Raw genomic sequence first — 20,191 nt, 5'->3', positions numbered from 1 at the left:
TTATGAGAATGGACGTTGTTAATATGTAGTGTATTCCCTTCCTTTCCTTCCCCACAATCCCCATTACCTTTTCTCTACCTCTCCTTTTCCCATTCCCTTTCCTTTCACCTTTCCGCCCCCCCTCCTCCTCTCTTTTTTTCTACCCGCTCTAAGTTGAATCTCAATTCTGTAACAATGTTTATACGGAATAACATTGTACTGTTGTCACAGTGTCATATATTGATTGTCAATTTGCTATACTTTCACAATAAAAAGAGATTTGATAAAAAAAAAATATATATATGCAAATGAGCCTCTAGGAGCAACGGGGGCGTTACCATTACACCTAGAGGCTCAGTTTTTTTCTGCAAAACATATTTTTTCTCAGTAATGCGGGTACATATGAACATGGGATGCCTCGCCATAATTTAGATGAATCATATGTCAGCGCTAGGGGGAAACTAAGACCGGCACCATACAGTATGTGTAAAACGGGTCTTAGTCATTAGTGTTTAATGTGACAATTGTAGCATTTAAATGTCTATCAGTTGAGAAATTACAAGTGCAACATTTATTTATGGTGCAATGAAAGGACATTTCACATATCTGTGTATATATGGCCAATTAACAATGGCATACACATCATAAAGGCAGCTTGTGCAATGGTTTCCTTTGGGAAAAAAAGCTGGTTAGTTTTATCCTCATCAAAATTAAGTTGTAACAACCTAGCAAGACTTCCTTCTCTGGAGGTACTGCATACAGCATAGGAGAGATGACACCTGGATTGGGTAAATGGTAAATGGCATACAGGGGGAGACAAACGTCAACATCTTTATGCGGGCCCTGTTTGATCTCTGTGTGTGTATGTGTGTATATATACAGTATATATATGTACTAGCAGGACTATTTCATTTAATGTTTGTGTGTGGGTCTAAAGTATATCCACTGTGTCCCCCACAACAGTGACCTCCACAGCACCCCTCCCTAATAGTGACCTCCACAGCAGCCCAACCAGTTAACTTTGACCTCCACATTCCCCGGCCCTCATAACAGTTTTCTCTACAGCGGCCCGTCCCCTTAAAAGTGACCTCCACAGTGGCTTGCCTCTTTAACAGTCACCCCACAATGACCCGACACCTTAAAAGTAACCTCTACCGCACACTGCCCCCTTAACAGGGACATGCACAGTGGCCTGCCCCTTAACAGTGACCTTCACAGCACCCACCCCCTTAACAATGACCTCTACAGCACCTCACCCCCTTCAAATTGACATCCACAGTACCCCGCCACCCTTATTGTGACCTCCACAGTGCCTGTCCCCTTAACAGTGACCTCTACAGCACCCAACCCCCTTAACATTGACCTCCATAGTACCCCGCCTCCTTAACACTAACTTCCACAGTGGCCCACATCCTTTACAGTGACCCTCCACAGCGATCTAGACCTTAACAGTGACCTCAATAGCATTTTGCCCCCTTAACAGTGACCTCCATAGTTTCCTGTGTCTATAACAGAAACCCCCTACAGTACTTTGCACAGCGACCCAGCCCCTGAACAATGGCCTGCATAGGGACACTTCCCATTTTACAGTGACTCACCCACTGCACCACGCCCCCATAATATAAGACCTCCACAGCACCCTGCCCCTTAATATAAGACCTTCACAGCACCCTGCCCCTTAATATAAGACTTCCACAGCACCCTGCCCCTTAACAGTGACCTCTTAACAGTGAAGAAAAATGGCTGAGTTGTTATGGAAACATGGTGTAACTGTGTATGTCAAGACTGAAGAACCTGCAAGTTTGTATTGGATAATAAGGGTCATGTGACTGTATAAATGGCAGTTAGTATGTGAGTGAAGCTGCAAGCTCATATTGGTTACGTCTACATGACGACATTTGTCGCGCGACAATTTTTATAATGGCGTCTATGGTGTCGCACTGCAACATACAACATGCTGCGACTGGGTAAGAAACAGTCATGTAATGTCTCTAAGTTTCATTATCCTGGTAAACTGTCTTAAAATGTAATGTATAATGCTGTTTCAGTAATGCAGATAAATGTAAAATGCCTGCAGTATTCGTTTGGTCAGTAGATGGCAGCATAGGACCATGCATTGAAGTTTACCATAGAGAAAGTGTATTACTGTGATACTGGTCCTTTAAGGCAGCAGCTAAGTGTTGAAGTGACACACCCCTTATGATGTCAGCCTGCCTCAGTGTGAGCAGAAAGAAAGAGGAAGAAAGACTGGAACTACAACAGCTGCCATATTGGCAAGATAGAAAACAAGTTCTGTGGTATGTAAGATGTGTGTGGAGATACTAAAGGACTTCCCTGTGCAACCAAGCAGTGTGAACTTAAGTCTAGAGACGCATAGAGTATAAAGAAACTGTGCATTTAGTGAAGCCAAGATAAAAAGGACTGTGTGCAGCAACTAACCTGTGGAGCCGACATTGGGCTAAGTGGATTGCCCCAAACAGTAAAGAGACTCACAGTTCTGTCGAGGTACCGGACAGTAACTGTAAAATTCTGGATTATATTGAACTGGTTTTCCGGCCTCCTGAGGAGGACTTCTTTGCTGCGGATCCTGCGCTGGTTAAAGGAAAAGGACGACATAGGGCCCCACCGTGCACTTCCACAAACTGTAAGAGGTCCACTTGGACCACTGGGATAAGGGGGGTGCGCACCCACTTGAAATTTAGGGTCAGTTAGGGACAGTTTCTGGGACGGTTATTTCTTAGTGTCCGCACTGCGAATACGGACACAGTAAAGGTGAAAATTGTTGCAGTATTTGACTTGTATTGTTTATACTGCTTTGAATATTTTGCTTGTCTTTACCTCTGTAACTTCATTGTTAACCTGCTTTTATTAATTTATAGTAAATTCAATTTTCTTAATCTTGACTTCTGCTTACGCACTCTTTTCTGGTGGCGGAGTCAAATCACCTGCCTTGTTCTCGGTTCACAAATGCTACGCAACAGTCGCAGAAAATCCATTCAAGATGGATTTTTCTGTGACTGTTGCGTTGCAGTCGCAGCATGTTGCATGTTGCAGTGCGACACCATAGACTGCCATTATAAAAATTGTTGCGCGACATTGGTGCAACAAAATGTTGCGCTACAAATTTTGCAGTGTAGTTGCCCTATCTGTCGCGTGACAAATGTCGTCGTGTAGACGTAGCCTAATACATTTTTTGGGGGAATATCTCAGGAATGGTATAACCTAGAGATGTGAGGCCCGGTCTAAAACCTTCTCAGACACCTGATGTCCTGATTTACCTATGTGCCAAATTTGGTGCAGATCGGTCTAGTCGTTTGGCTGTGCATAAAAAAAATGACAGAATTATATATGTACTAGCGAAAGGATCCGGCTTCGCACGGGTATATTTAATCTATTTCATTTAATGTTTGTGTGTGTCGTTAAAATATATCAACACTATCCACTATACTAGTGACATCTACAGCACCCCGCCCCAAAAACAGTGACCTCCACAGCCCCCCACCCCTTAACATTGACCCCCCACAGTGCCCCGTCCCATAAAATTGGACCTCCACAGCAGATCACCCCCTTAACTTTGACCTTTACAGCAGCCTTCCCCTTTAACAGTGACTTTCACAGCATACCACCCCCTTGACAGTGACCCCCACAGGGGCCTGCCCTCTTAACAGTGGCCTTTACTGGATGGGGGGGGGGGTGTCCTTTTGAACAGCTCACTCTAAGACAGCAGCACTGTACTGTCTGAGTGAGTGCAGGGAGAAAGTCACCCTCCCTCCCACCTCTGCAGCTGACAAAAGTTTTTTTTTTCAATTCCTGTCGGCTGAGGAGTGGAGGAGGCATGGCCTAACCAGATCAGGGCGTGGCTTAGTGGGATCTAGAAGTTGATTTTTAACTTAATTTTTTCAATCTCCGTCAGCTTAGGAATGGGAGGGGGCGTGGCCTAAACGGATCAAGGGTGTGTCCTTTTGAATAGCTCACTCTAAGACAGCAGCACTATGCTGTCTGAGTGTGAGCTGCAGGGATGAAGTCACCCTCTCTTCCACCCCTGCAGCTGACGGAAGTTGATTTTTACCTTCATTTTTTCAATCACCGTCGGCTCAGGAGTGGTAGGGGGCATGACCTAAACAGATCTGGGAGTGGCTTAGCGGGAACTAGAAGTTGATTTTTTACTTCATTTTTTCTATCTCAGTCGGCTGAGGAGTGGGAGGAGGCGTGGCCTAACCAGTTTTGGGGGGTTGTCCTTTTAAACAGCTCACTTTAAGACAGCAGCACTGTGCTGTCTGAGTGTGAGCTGCAGAGATAAAGTCACCCTACCTTCCACCCCTGCAGCTGACAGAAGTAGATTTTTACCTTCATTATTTCAATCCCTGTAGGCTGAGGAGTGGGAGGGGCGTGGCCTAACCAGATCGGGGCATGGCTTAGCGGGACCTAGAGGTTAATTTTTACCTTAATTTTTTTAATCCCCGTCAGCTTAGGAGTGAGAGGGGGCGTGGCCTAGTGGGACCTGGGGGTGGGGTTTAAAGTATTTTGAGGGTGGACACATTGTGGCAGGGGATGTATCTGGGCTCTTTCCTGCAAGAGTGAGGCCCCTCTGGGCACCTTACTGGCTCATTTGCATACCAAATAAACTGGATTTTCAGAGGATAAAAACATATAATGCTGGCATATCTTTAAATAAGGTACTAAGTGCTATTAGGCCATGGCTTTACTTCAATAGCAATTGTGTTTGTGACAGATTTCCTTTAAAGCTCTCCTACAGCAGTGAAGAAAAATGGCTGGGTTGTCATGAAAACCTGGAGTAAAACTGTGTAGGTGAGGGCTGGAGGACCGGCGAGCTTCTATCGGCTGATAAGGATCATGTGACCAAGCTTCTATTGGCTAATGCATTTTTTGGGAATATCCCAGGAACGGTAAATCCAGAGAGCTGAGACCTGGTCTAAAACCTTCCCGAACACCTGATGTACCTGTGTGCCAAATTTCGTGATTGTAAATGCGATGGCACGGATTCCTTTAGCAGACATACAAACACACACATACATACTCTCAGCTTTATATATTAGATATATCTCTTATATAATTAAATTTAATTTCTGTCTGTTTGTCTGACTAGACGTCTGTCTGTCTGTCTGGACGTTCATTTTGCACGACCAAACGACTGGACCGATCTTCACCAAATTTGGCACACAGGTACATCAGGTCTCAGCTCTCTAGGATGTACCGTTCCTGAGATATTCCCAAAAAATTACCCACATTAGCCAATACAAGCCTGCAAGTCTTTCTCTTCAAATCCCAACTGCCATAAACACAGTTTTACTCCAGGTTTCCATAACAACCCAGCCATTTGTCTTTACTACTTAAAAGGTAGCACTGCAAAGGTAGCTGTTATTAAAGGGGCAGGCACAGTGGAGGTCACTGTTATTAAAGGGGCGGGCACTGTGGAAGTCACTGTTATTAAGTAAGAGGGCACTGTGGAGGTCACTGTTATTAAAGGGGCGGCCACTGTGAAAGTCCCTGTTAAAGGGGTGTCACTGTGAAAGTTACTGTTAAAGGGGCGGTCACTGTGAAAGTCACTGTTAAAGGGACGGTCACTGTGACAGTCACTGTTAAAGGGGAGGTCACTTTAGAAGTTACTGTTAAAGGGGCGGTCACTGTGAAATTCACTTTTAAAGGGGCGGGCACTGTGGAGGTCTCTGTTGAAGGGGTGGGCACTGTGGAAGTCACTGTTAAAGGGGCGGGCACTGTGTAGGTCACTGTTAAAGGGGCGGCCACTATGAAGGTCACTGTTAAAGAAGTGGTCAATGCTAAAGGGGTGGTCACTGTTAAATGGGCGGGCACTGTGGAGGTCACTGTTAACGGGGCAGGCACTGTTAATGGGGCAGGCACCGTGAAGGTCATTGTTAAAGGGGCAGGCACTGTGGAGGTCAATGTTGAAGGGGCGGCCACTGTGGAGGTCATTGTTAAAGGGGCGGGTACTGTAGAGGTCACTGTTATGGGGGAAACTGTCGATATCTTTTTACGACACACGGAAACATAAAATGAAATATATATATATATAAAATTGTATTTATTTTACTTTGTCACTTTGTATTTCCTCATAGGCCACGCGTTTAAAAATAATAACCAGTGCACTTATTAAGAAACCTGTAAAGTGTCATGATTTTGTAGTTACCAATGACAGAACATCTGAAAGAACTATGCTTGTTGCTTCTGGTAAGTTACTAGTTACCTTTTTATATAAAATCTAGATAATGAGACACACTTGCATCCTCTATGAAATAATAATTCTAGATAATTACTAAGAACTTTGTCTATAACTTTCCTATGCTAGCGGAAGGGGAATGATTGTCAATGTATTCATGTCTGAGAGGAATAACAGAGGAACGGCACAAGCCCAAGCTCTAAGGAAACAAAACCCAGAATTAATACTACATGGAGAATACAAATATTTATTACAGTAGACATGTCAGGAGTAGCGTTGAGTGCGAATATTCGAATAGCAAATTTTTATCGCGAATATCGGCACTTCAAGAATTCACAAATATTTAGAATATAGCGCTATATTTTCGTAAAATCGAATATTTGTTTTTTTTTGTTTTGTTTTTTAACACAGTACACATCAGGTGATCATCCCTCCCTTCTTCTAGTTTGTGAGCCAATGAGAAGGCTTTGTCACAGCTTAGCAACATCCCTAGCAACCAATAGAATAGTCTCCTACCCCTTTACTATATAAGAACCTCCCCAGCAGATATTTTCTAAAATGTATTGCAGTTATGAAAGAGACATCAGTGTCATTGCTGTGCTCTGTGCTTTGTGTTATTACATTAGACAGTTAACCTATATATATCATTCAGATAGTTAGGGAGAGATAGTCAGTGCAGGTTAGATTGATCTATAGTGTAGCTGATAGGTTCTGCTGTCCATACATACATGCCACAGACATAGTGCTGTGATGTCACAAGTTGCACATATTGCGAAAAAATATGCTCATCATTAATTGCCGAAAATTCACAAGCGCAAGTATATTGGAGCAATCTATCTGCATATAAAGTTATTCTAATGTTCTGCCATGCCAACCATTTTCTCATTTTCTCCAGTCTCAGGAAACTTATACCAACTTGAAAAATGTAGCATAAGTTAGCCACGCCTGTATTTCGCGTGCATGACGCAAATATTACATTGCCGATTTTCTCAAACAAGAATATAATCTCGAATTCTCGAATTTGCGAATATATCACGAATATTCTACAAAATATTCGCTAAATATTGCGAATTTGAAAAATGCCCCTGCCGCTCATCACTAGTCAGGAGAGCTGACGGGACCACTTTGTTTTCACTGATTAGTCAGAAATTCGAGTACTTGTTCACCGTTTTCAAGGCTTGCATTTGCTGTCAGTGAATGGAAGCATCCTTATTTTTGTCAAATGATGAAAACCAACTGTGGATCGAAGATTGAAATGCAGAGGGAGCTCTTGGAAAAATAGTGATACACAACATGCCGCAGTGAATTTTGCTTTATTTGGTTACGTTCCTCCCCACTCCATTAAATTTGTGCGCAATTTCAGCAAGACGGTCCTCAGTTGTGTACAGGTAGCCCTATATTTCCAAGGTCTGTTTTACAGGGCCAGTCAGTGATCTATATAATAGATATCCAATAATTGGCACTGGAGATTGTTTGTTTTTTTTTTTTTTTCCTTACATCTTTGTATGTACTTATTTTAAGCAGCCCTTCCTGGACCCGCAGGCGCACAGCCTGTATTAAAAGATGTTGCAGTAGACGGCTCATCATCACAGCCAATGCCAATGCCAGAAGAAAGTGAAAAAGTAAGAACAGATTTCCCTGAGACCTGGATTTGGGGACTTGGTGCTCTTGGGTAAGTTGTCACAAGGAAACTGCACAGACATCTATTGATTTGAGCTGTTTTCTTCCAAAAAATAGAACCACGCCTGTCCACATGATGCACATAGTATTGCAGCTAAGCCACATTAACCTCATTTGTATGCAAAAAATGTCAGTTTACATAATTAACAGAAAAATCTTTGTGAACTTTCAAACAATTACGTTTTTTTTTTTCACTTGCATTAAAAGGACCATTAGATTAAATGTTCTTTTTTTAGTTAGATATGCCTAATTTAGTATTATTATTTTATTTTTTTTAGAATGGTACTGCTTCCGTTATAAAACAAAAATATCCTGATGATCCTTGTGATCTGTTATAGGGATATATCAAAAGTTTAGATTAGTGAAGGTCTAAACCAGGCATCCTCAAACTGCGGCCCTCCATCTGGTGCAAAACAACAACTCACAGCATGCCCAAACAGCCTACAGGCATCAGCCTACAGCAGGGCATTGTGGGAGTTGTAGTTTTGCAACAGCTGGAGGGCCGCAGTTTGAGGATGCCTGGTCTAAACTATGAGATTGGATACAATTAGTGTTGGTCGAGCACCAAAGTGCTCGTGTGCTCTGGTGCTCGAGTAGAACACTTATCGATGCTCGGGTGCTCTACCGAGCACCTGAGCACAATGGAAGTCAATGGGAGAACCCGAGCATTAAACCAGGCACCCCCTGCTCTGACTCCATATAAAGCTATGTCCATATATGGAGTAAGTGCATGGGGACACCCGGTGTATTTAAATCAAATTTAGCCTCTATTTCTGAAAAGTTTCTGGCAGGATTCGAACTCACAACCTTCTACATTACAGCCATGCAGCTCTATAGTGTAGTTTGAATCCCACCAGAAACTTTTCAGAAATAGAGGCTAAATTAGATTTACAGAGGACCTTTCACTAGTTTATAAAGTAAAAACTAACTATATCAGTGGGCAGAGCGGCGCCCAGGGTCCCCCTCACTTACTAGTATGTCTGGGCGCTGCTCCGTTCGCCCGATATAGGCTCCGGTGTCTGCAGCTCCCATTGTTGTACTGGGCAGAGTTTTCGTATTAGGGTTGTCCCTTGCTGTAGCGCTGGCCAATCGCAGCGCACAGCTCATAGCCTGGCCATAGCCAAGATGGAGAAGACATCTAGGTTCACTATTGATTGGTTGCAGACAGCCCCCCTTCAAACACATCATTGGCATTGCCTGTATCTGAATGAACAAAGAAGTGGAGGTTACCAGGACCAGGAAGGAGATCTGAAATAGGACTTCCCAAGCAGATTTGATTCATAAAATGTATTAGTAATGAACCACCAGCACAGGATGGATGAAAACCAGCATCTAAATCACAGATCTTCATAAATGTCCCCCTATGATTCTAAATATGTATTTCTTTTAGTCAAACTCAATTGCAATCCCCACAATTTGCTTGAAAAGGTTCTGAGTTATAAATGGCAAACAGGAGTAAGTCACGCTTCTTTTTAGCACTTCCTAAATATTCATAATCAGCAGCTGCTGGGAAGGTGTGTGTCAGATAGATGGCCCCATTATTGCCTATTTGCATAACAGGACTGCTGAGCTCATGCACAATTTTAGGAGGACTCATCAGGACTTGGAAGGGGAGGGCGATTACAGGATCACAGAGGGGGTTAGAACGTGAGTCTTACTAAAGTAATTACATCTTCAGAATCAAGGGTCTCCAGGTTATATAACAGATGTATTAGCCGAGGAGATAAAATGTGATGACAGGTTCTCTTTAACTTGTTTCATGAGCAATAAACAGATCTTCTGCCATTAAACAATCCCTTTCAATATGATCCCCATCTTAAAATATGACATCATATTGCTAGGACATATCTTTAATTGGTGCAGGTTTTATCTCTGATCACATGAATGAAAGTAAAGAATGTCCTTTCTGCAGCCTCTCCATACTGTGGTGGTCTCTTCATAATGAGGATTGCTGGGATTCCTAGCAGTTGGACCCCCACTGATCAGGAAATCATACCCAGCAATATGCCATTACTTCTTCTTGTTGGACAACTCCTTAATGGGCATTATCTGTCATTTTTTAAAAAAATTTATGTGTTCCCCCTCATGCAGCTTAGAGCTATCCCATTCACTGCGCAGGTGGAACCCACGTACATTGTGGGTTGTAGCCAAGAGTGGATTACGTGCACAATGTACGGCAGTGCAGAGTTAGCTTGAAGGGAACATTAACATCATTATTAATGTGATAGTTGTAAGGTGAGCAAAAATAAAGATGGATAACCTCTTTAAATCAATTGCAAAAGTATTACTGGAAAACAAGTCTAGTTTCTTGTTTTATCTAGAGAATCTGGAAGAACTGAAATCCATCGTAAGGCTCCGGATACCATCACTGACTGGAATGCAGGAGCTGTATTTATGGGACCCAGTAGATTTGGCCTCTCTCCATCATCCTCGTTAAAAGTTTTCCAGCCGTTCTTTGTTGAACTTACCCTCCCGTACGCTGTTGTTAAAGGAGAGTCATTTATCCTTAAAGCCTCAGTCTTTAACTACCTGAAACAATGTATAAAGGTAAACAACGTAACAGTCTACAATGTATTATAAACATGTTCTCTTAAAGTGCAAGGGTTAACTATGCCAAAGAAAGGCAGGCCCAAAATCCAGTACCAGAGCAATGATTCTAAGGGCCAACTAATTGTAGCTGCATGAAATAAAGCCTATATTTTTGTTTTTATAATTTTCGATATATTATTTGCTACATAGTTACATAGTTAAAACGGTTGAAAAAAAACATAAGTCCATCAAGTTCAACCAAGGGATAGGTGGGGACGCGAATCCCAGAAGTAAATGAAACTAAGATTTCTACACATTTTCATAAGCATTAATGTTGTTTACTTTTAATAATTCATCTAAACTGTCCACTGTTCCTGCTGTGACCACGTCCTGAGGAAGTTTTTCACCGTATTTTTTGTATAGCCTATACAGGGAGTGCAGAATTATTAGGCAAGTAGTATTTTTGAGGTTTAATTTTATTATTGAACAACAACCATGTTCTCAATGAACCCAAAAAACTCATTAATATCAAAGCTGAATATTTTTGGAAGTAGTTTTTAGTTTGTTTTTAGTTTTAGCTATTTTAGGGGGATATCTGTGTGTGCAGGTTACTATTACTGTACATAATTATTAGGCAACTTAACAAAAAACAAATATATACCCATTTCAATTATTTATTTTTACCAGTGAAACCAATATAACATCTCAACATTCACAAATATACATCTCTGACATTCAAAAACAAAACAAAAACAAATCAGTGACCAATATAGCCACCTTTCTTTGCAAGGACACTCAAAAGCCTGCCATCCATGGATTCTGTCAGTGTTTTGATCTGTTCACCATCAACATTGCGTGCAGAAGCAACCACAGCATCCCAGACACTGTTCAGAGAGGTGTACTGTTTTCCCTCCTTGTAAATCTCACATTTGATGATGGACCACAGGTTCTCAATGGGGTTCAGATCAGGTGAACAAGGAGGCCATGTCATTAGATTTTCTTCTGTTATACCCTTTCTTGCCAGCCACGTTGTGGAGTACTTGGACGCGTGTGATGGAGCATTGTCCTGCATGAAAATCATGTTTTTCTTACCTTGCAGACTTCTTCCTGTACCACTGCTTGAAGAAGGTGTCTTCCAGAAACTGGCAGTAGGACTGGGAGTTGAGCTTGACTCCATCCTCAACCCAAAAAGGCCCCACAAGCTCATCTTTGATGATACCAGCCCAAACCAGTTCTCCACCTCCACCTTGCTGGCGTCTGAGTCGGACTGGAGCTCTCTGCCCTTTACCAATCCAGCCATCTGGCCCATCAAGACTCACTCTCATTTCATCAGTCCATAAAACCTTAGAAAAATCAGTCTTGAGATATTTCTTGGCCCAGTCTTGACTTTTTAGCTTGTGTGTCTTGTTCAGTGGTGGTCGTCTTTCGGCCTTTCTTACCTTGGCCATGTCTCTGAGTATTGCACACCTTGTGCTTTTGGGCACTCCAGTGATGTTGCAGCTCTGAAATATGGCCAAACTGGTGGCAAGTGGCATCTTGGCAGCTGCACGCTTGACTTTTCTCAGTTCATGGGCAGTTATTTTGCGCCTTGGTTTTTCCACACTCTTCTTGCGACCCTGTTGACTATTTTGAATGAAACGCTTGATTGTTCGATGATCACGCTTCAGAAGCTTTGCAATTTTAAGAGTGCTGCATCCCTCTGCAAGATATCTCACTATTTTTGACTTTTCTGAGCCTGTCAAGTCCTTCTTTTGACCCATTTTGCCAAAGGAAAGGAAGTTGCCTAATAATTATGCACACCTGATATAGGGTGTTGATGTCATTAGACCACACCCCTTCTCATTACAGAGATGCACATCACCTAATATGCTTAATTGGTAGTAGGCTTTCGAGCCTATACAGCTTGGAGTAAGACAACATGCATAAAGAGGATGATGTGGTCAAAATACTCATTTGCCTAATAATTCTGCACGTAGTGTATATATATTTGTACAGGTCAATCATGTCTCCCCTTAGACGTCTCTTCTCAAGACTAAATAAATTCAATTAATTTAAATCTTTTTTCAAAACTAAGACCCTCCATGCCCCTTATCAGTTTAGTCACTTTTTTCTGTACATTTTTCAGCTGCAGAGCGTCCTTTCTATGGACTGGTGCCCAGAACTGAACTGCATATTCCAGATAAGGCTGCACCAACGCTTTGTAAAGTGGCAGTATTACACTCCTGCCCCGCGAGTCCATGCCTCGTTTAATGTATGACAATATCCTGGTGGCCTTAGAAGCGGCTGATTGACATTGCATGCTGTCATTCAATCTATGATCTACAAGGACACCCAAATCCTTCTATATACTGTAAGTGACTCCCCCAGTGTTACATCCCCTAGGACATATGAAGCACAGAGATTATTACTACCAAGATGCATAACTTTACATTTATCCATATTGAACCTCATTTGCCAAGTTGATGCCCAATCACTGAGTGTTCAAGTCAGCTTGTAGTTTATGGACATCTTTCATAGACTATATAGTACTACATAGCTTGGTGTCATCTGCAAAAAAAGAAATGGTGGTACTAATCCCGTCCTCGATATTATTAATAAATAAATTGAATAATATAGGGCCCAGCACTAAACCTTGGGGTACACCACTTATGACCCAGGACCATTCTGAATAGAAATCATTGACCACAACTCCCTTCAGCCAGTTTTCAATCCAATTACAAACTATACTTTCCAAGCCTATAGACCTTGCTTTACCTATTAAGCGACTACGAGGGACAGTATCAAAAGCCTTTGCAAAATTCAGAAACACTACATCCACAGCCGCCCCTCTGTCCAGGCTTCTACTCACTTCCTCATAAAAACAAATCAGGTTAGTCTGACCACGTCTGTCCTTGGTAAACCCATGTTGGTTATCACCTATAATATTATTCATAGTCACATACACATGTATATAGTCCCTTAAGAGTCTTTCGAACATTTTTCCCGCAACAGAAGTTAAACTAACTGGTCTATAATTACCTATGGAAAACCTAGATCTATTTTTGAATATGGGCACCACATTTCCCTCGCACCAATCACTTGGCACTGTACCAGTACCTAGAGAATCTTTAAAAATTATAATTGATAAATTGAGTATATTACTGGATGTACTAACAGTCCTGGCACCATCAATATCAGCTCCTGTCTCTTCTTTTGTATATACAGTGCTAAAAAAAACTATTTAATAACTTTTTATAGTTCAGGGAGAATATAAATATATTGTGGTCGCTATTACATAGTGTGTCTCAAACAGTAACGTTTCCAACTAGTTCTGCATCATTACAAATTATCAGCATCGCCCCTAATGTGATCTTCTACAAACTGGCCCATAAAGTGGTCCTGCAGCAAGTTGAGGAATCTTCTCCCCTTTGCGGTTGAGGCAAAACCATGACCCCAGTCAATGTTTGGAAAGTTAAAATCTCACATTATGACCAATGTACCAGCCTGTGCAGCCCTCTGTATTTGGTTTTACAGTTGAACTTCTATCTTCTCTGTGATGTTGGGGGTCTATATATTGTACCCAGTATTATTTTTTCAGTGTTTATATCCCTTTGTAATTCCACCCTTAAGGTTTCAACATCCTCACCATCTTCACCCACAATTTCCTCTTTCACACTCACCTTCATATGACTCCACACATACAAGCACACGCCACCACCTTTCCGCCTTTTCTATTGACCCTGTCTTTCCTGAATAGTGTAAAACCCTGAATATTAACATCCCAGTCATGTGAGGAGTCCAACCATGCCTCAGCTACACCAACTACGTCTGTGTTCCTCCAGTACCATAGCTTCCAGCAACCCCATTTTGCTTGCTAGACTTGTGGCATTTGGGAAAATACATTTTAAATAACTATTTAATTTCTCACATTCAGTTCCTGTAAAGTTAATGTCTGTGATTTAGTGGTTACCTAGGTTTATATTGTTGATATGTAGCAGGTCCATGTTATCAGCAGCTCTATTTTTCATCCGTGTACTGTTTTGCCCAGTCACCTCCCTACTTTCCTCACTAAATCCCCACTGTCCCCTCCTATATCCCACTATTTATCTACACTATCTAACCCCTTATTAGTATGAGCCCCCTCCCTCCTTCAGATCTTAGTTTAAATGCTCCTCCAGCTGTCTAGCCATTTTTTTACCCAGATCAGATGCACCCTCCCAGTGCGTCACTACTGTAGAGTCTGTAGCCGACAATGAAGTCAGCCCAGTTCTCCATGAACTGAAACCCGTCCAGATACAGCTTTCATTGTATATATTATACTCATTATTAGGGATGAGCGAACTCGAACTGTATAGTTCGGGTTCGTACCGAATTTTGGGGTGTCCGTGACACGGACCCGAACCCGGACATTTTCGTAAAAGTCCGGGTTCGGGTTCGGTGTTCGTCGCTTTCTTCGCGCTTTTGTGACGCTTTCTTGGCGCTTTTTGAAAGGCTGCAAAGCAGCCAATCAACAAGCGTCATACTACTTGCCCCAAGAGGCCATCACAGCCATGCCTACTATTGGCATGGCTGTGATTGGCCAGAGCACCATGTGACCCAGCCTCTATTTAAGCTGGAGTCACATAGCGCCGCCCGTCACTCTGCTCTGATTAGCGTAGGGAGAGGTTGCGGCTGCGACAGTAGGGCGAGATTAGGCAGATTAACTCCTCCAAAGGACTTGATTAACTGATCGATCTGCAGCTGTGGATCATTGAGCTGCTGATCCTCAATTGCTCACTGTTTTTAGGCTGCCCAGACCGTTTGTCAGTCACATTTTTCTGGGGTGATCGGCGGCCATTTTGTGTCTTGTGGTGCGCCAGCACAAGCTGCGACCAAGTGCATTTAACCCTCAATGGTGTGGTTGTTTTTTGGCTAAAGCCTACATCAGGGTGAAGCTGTCACACCAAGTGCATTTAACCAGCAATAGTCTGTTCATTTTTTGGCCATATACAAAATCAGGGGCAAGCTGCGCCTGTCACCAAGTGCATTTAACCCTCAATGGTGTGGTTGTTTTTTGGCTAAAGCCTACATCAGGGTGAAGCTGTCACACCAAGTGCATTTAACCAGCAATAGTCTGTTCATTTTTTGGCCATATACTAAATCAGGGGCAAGCTGCGCCTGTCACCAAGTGCATTTAACCCTCAATGGTGTGGTTGTTTTTTGGCTAAAGCCTACATCAGGGTGAAGCTGTCACACCAAGTGCATTTAACCAGCAATAGTCTGTTTATTTTTTGGCCATATCCCAGTCTAATTCTGTCACTAAATCCATACCGGTCACCCAGCGCCTAAATACTAGGCCTCAAATTTATATCCCGCTAAATCTGTCCTTAGTGCTGTAGCTGGGCGAGTTATTTAGTGTCCGTTCAAGCACATTTCTTGTTCTGGGTTGAAATACAATTCCCAATTTAGCAATTTCATAATTTAGTGGTTTCTGCTATATCAGAGCTATTTGAAATCTATCCCTAAAAGGGTATATAATATTCAAGGTGCACATTGGGTCATTCAGAATAACTTCACACACACCCGCTACTGTGTATTTCCAAGTCTAATTCTGGCACTAAACCCATACCTGTCACCCAGCGCCTAAATACTAGGCCTCAAATTTATATCCAGCTAAATCTGTCCCTAGTGCTGTAGCTGGGCGAGTTATTTAGTGTCCGTTCAAGCACATTTCTTGTTCTGGGTTGAAATACAATTCCCAATTTAGCAATTTCATAATTTAGTGGTTTCTGCTATATCAGAGCTATTTGAAATCTATCCCTAAAAGGGTATATAATATTCAAGGTGCACATTGGGTCATTCAGAATAACTTCACACACACCCGCTACTGTGTATTTCCAAGTCTAATTCTGGCACTAAACCCATACCTGTCACCCAGCGCCTAAATACTAGGCCTCAAATTTATATCCCGCTAAATCTGTCCTTAGTGCTGTAGCTGGGCGAGTTATTTAGTGTCCGTTCAAGCACATTTCTTGTTCTGGGTTGAAATACAATTCCCAATTTAGCAATTTCATAATTTAGTGGTTTCTGCTATATCAGAGCTATTTGAAATCTATCCCTAAAAGGGTATATAATATTCAAGGTGCACATTGGGTCATTCAGAATAACTTCACACACACCCGCTACTGTGTATTTCCAAGTCTAATTCTGGCACTAAACCCATACCTGTCACCCAGCGCCTAAATACTAGGCCTCAAATTTATATCCCGCTAAATCTGTCCCTAGTGCTGTAGCTGGGCGAGTTATTTAGTGTCCGTTCAAGCACATTTCTTGTTCTGGGTTGAAATACAATTCCCAATTTAGCAATTTCATAATTTAGTGGTTTCTGCTATATCAGAGCTATTTGAAATCTATCCCTAAAAGGGTATATAATATTCAAGGTGCACATTGGGTCATTCAGAATAACTTCACACACACCCGCTACTGTGTATTTCCAAGTCTAATTCTGGCACTAAACCCATACCTGTCACCCAGCGCCTAAATACTAGGCCTCAAATTTATATCCCGCTAAATCTGTCCTTAGTGCTGTAGCTGGGCGAGTTATTTAGTGTCCGTTCAAGCACATTTCTTGTTCTGGGTTGAAATACAATTCCCAATTTAGCAATTTCATAATTTAGTGGTTTCTGCTATATCAGAGCTATTTGAAATCTATCCCTAAAAGGGTATATAATATTCAAGGTGCACATTGGGTCATTCAGAATAACTTCACACACACCCGCTACTGTGTATTTCCAAGTCTAATTCTGGCACTAAACCCATACCTGTCACCCAGCGCCTAAATACTAGGCCTCAAATTTATATCCCGCTAAATCTGTCCCTAGTGCTGTAGCTGGGCGAGTTATTTAGTGTCCGTTCAAGCACATTTCTTGTTCTGGGTTGAAATACAATTCCCAATTTAGCAATTTCATAATTTAGTGGTTTCTGCTATATCAGAGCTATTTGAAATCTATCCCTAAAAGGGTATATAATATTCAAGGTGCACATTGGGTCATTCAGAATAACTTCACACACACCCGCTACTGTGTATTTCCAAGTCTAATTCTGGCACTAAACCCATACCTGTCACCCAGCGCCTAAATACTAGGCCTCAAATTTATATCCCGCTAAATCTGTCCTTAGTGCTGTAGCTGGGCGAGTTATTTAGTGTCCGTTCAAGCACATTTCTTGTTCTGGGTTGAAATACAATTCCCAATTTAGCAATTTCATAATTTAGTGGTTTCTGCTATATCAGAGCTATTTGAAATCTATCCCTAAAAGGGTATATAATATTCAAGGTGCACATTGGGTCATTCAGAATAACTTCACACACACCCGCTACTGTGTATTTCCAAGTCTAATTCTGGCACTAAACCCATACCTGTCACCCAGCGCCTAAATACTAGGCCTCAAATTTATATCCCGCTAAATCTGTCCCTAGTGCTGTAGCTGGGCGAGTTATTTAGTGTCCGTTCAAGCACATTTCTTGTTCTGGGTTGAAATACAATTCCCAATTTAGCAATTTCATAATTTAGTGGTTTCTGCTATATCAGAGCTATTTGAAATCTATCCCTAAAAGGGTATATAATATTCAAGGTGCACATTGGGTCATTCAGAATAACTTCACACACACCCGCTACTGTGTATTTCCAAGTCTAATTCTGGCACTAAACCCATACCTGTCACCCAGCGCCTAAATACTAGGCCTCAAATTTATATCCAGCTAAATCTGTCCCTAGTGCTGTAGCTGGGCGAGTTATTTAGTGTCCGTTCAAGCACATTTCTTGTTCTGGGTTGAAATACAATTCCCAATTTAGCAATTTCATAATTTAGTGGTTTCTGCTATATCAGAGCTATTTGAAATCTATCCCTAAAAGGGTATATAATATTCAAGGTGCACATTGGGTCATTCAGAATAACTTCACACACACCCGCTACTGTGTATTTCCAAGTCTAATTCTGGCACTAAACCCATACCTGTCACCCAGCGCCTAAATACTAGGCCTCAAATTTATATCCCGCTAAATCTGTCCTTAGTGCTGTAGCTGGGCGAGTTATTTAGTGTCCGTTCAAGCACATTTCTTGTTCTGGGTTGAAATACAATTCCCAATTTAGCAATTTCATAATTTAGTGGTTTCTGCTATATCAGAGCTATTTGAAATCTATCCCTAAAAGGGTATATAATATTCAAGGTGCACATTGGGTCATTCAGAATAACTTCACACACACCCGCTACTGTGTATTTCCAAGTCTAATTCTGGCACTAAACCCATACCTGTCACCCAGCGCCTAAATACTAGGCCTCAAATTTATATCCCGCTAAATCTGTCCCTAGTGCTGTAGCTGGGCGAGTTATTTAGTGTCCGTTCAAGCACATTTCTTGTTCTGGGTTGAAATACAATTCCCAATTTAGCAATTTCATAATTTAGTGGTTTCTGCTATATCAGAGCTATTTGAAATCTATCCCTAAAAGGGTATATAATATTCAAGGTGCACATTGGGTCATTCAGAATAACTTCACACACACCCGCTACTGTGTATTTCCAAGTCTAATTCTGGCACTAAACCCATACCTGTCACCCAGCGCCTAAATACTAGGCCTCAAATTTATATCCCGCTAAATCTGTCCTTAGTGCTGTAGCTGGGCGAGTTATTTAGTGTCCGTTCAAGCACATTTCTTGTTCTGGGTTGAAATACAATTCCCAATTTAGCAATTTCATAATTTAGTGGTTTCTGCTATATCAGAGCTATTTGAAATCTATCCCTAAAAGGGTATATAATATTCAAGGTGCACATTGGGTCATTCAGAATAACTTCACACACACCCGCTACTGTGTATTTCCAAGTCTAATTCTGGCACTAAACCCATACCTGTCACCCAGCGCCTAAATACTAGGCCTCAAATTTATATCCCGCTAAATCTGTCCCTAGTGCTGTAGCTGGGCGAGTTATTTAGTGTCCGTTCAAGCACATTTCTTGTTCTGGGTTGAAATACAATTCCCAATTTAGCAATTTCATAATTTAGTGGTTTCTGCTATATCAGAGCTATTTGAAATCTATCCCTAAAAGGGTATATAATATTCAAGGTGCACATTGGGTCATTCAGAATAACTTCACACACACCCGCTACTGTGTATTTCCAAGTCTAATTCTGGCACTAAACCCATACCTGTCACCCAGCGCCTAAATACTAGGCCTCAAATTTATATCCCGCTAAATCTGTCCTTAGTGCTGTAGCTGGGCGAGTTATTTAGTGTCCGTTCAAGCACATTTCTTGTTCTGGGTTGAAATACAATTCCCAATTTAGCAATTTCATAATTTAGTGGTTTCTGCTATATCAGAGCTATTTGAAATCTATCCCTAAAAGGGTATATAATATTCAAGGTGCACATTGGGTCATTCAGAATAACTTCACACACACCCGCTACTGTGTATTTCCAAGTCTAATTCTGGCACTAAACCCATACCTGTCACCCAGCGCCTAAATACTAGGCCTCAAATTTATATCCCGCTAAATCTGTCCCTAGTGCTGTAGCTGGGCGAGTTATTTAGTGTCCGTTCAAGCACATTTCTTGTTCTGGGTTGAAATACAATTCCCAATTTAGCAATTTCATAATTTAGTGGTTTCTGCTATATCAGAGCTATTTGAAATCTATCCCTAAAAGGGTATATAATATTCAAGGTGCACATTGGGTCATTCAGAATAACTTCACACACACCCGCTACTGTGTATTTCCAAGTCTAATTCTGGCACTAAACCCATACCTGTCACCCAGCGCCTAAATACTAGGCCTCAAATTTATATCCAGCTAA

At 41.7% G+C, this 20,191-nt stretch overlaps 1 protein-coding gene across 1 annotated transcript in view; it reads left to right on the top strand.

The window, feature by feature from the left end:
- The window catches only part of LOC122942209 (alpha-2-macroglobulin-like protein 1), a 288,592-nt gene that overhangs the window by 130,223 nt on the left and 138,178 nt on the right, over window positions 1–20,191 (top strand). Inside the window, exons 16-18 of the mRNA XM_044299708.1 lie at window positions 6,075–6,186; window positions 7,700–7,847; window positions 10,177–10,402. Of these exons, the coding sequence (XP_044155643.1) occupies window positions 6,075–6,186; window positions 7,700–7,847; window positions 10,177–10,402 (486 nt within the window). The remainder of the gene's footprint in view (window positions 1–6,074; window positions 6,187–7,699; window positions 7,848–10,176; window positions 10,403–20,191) is intronic.

This window comes from Bufo gargarizans, chromosome 6 (genome assembly GCF_014858855.1).
Source record: "Bufo gargarizans isolate SCDJY-AF-19 chromosome 6, ASM1485885v1, whole genome shotgun sequence".
Taxonomy (NCBI): domain Eukaryota; kingdom Metazoa; phylum Chordata; class Amphibia; order Anura; family Bufonidae; genus Bufo; species Bufo gargarizans.
Note: the sequence above shows the minus strand (reverse complement) of the source record. Positions and strands in the feature narration are given on the sequence as shown.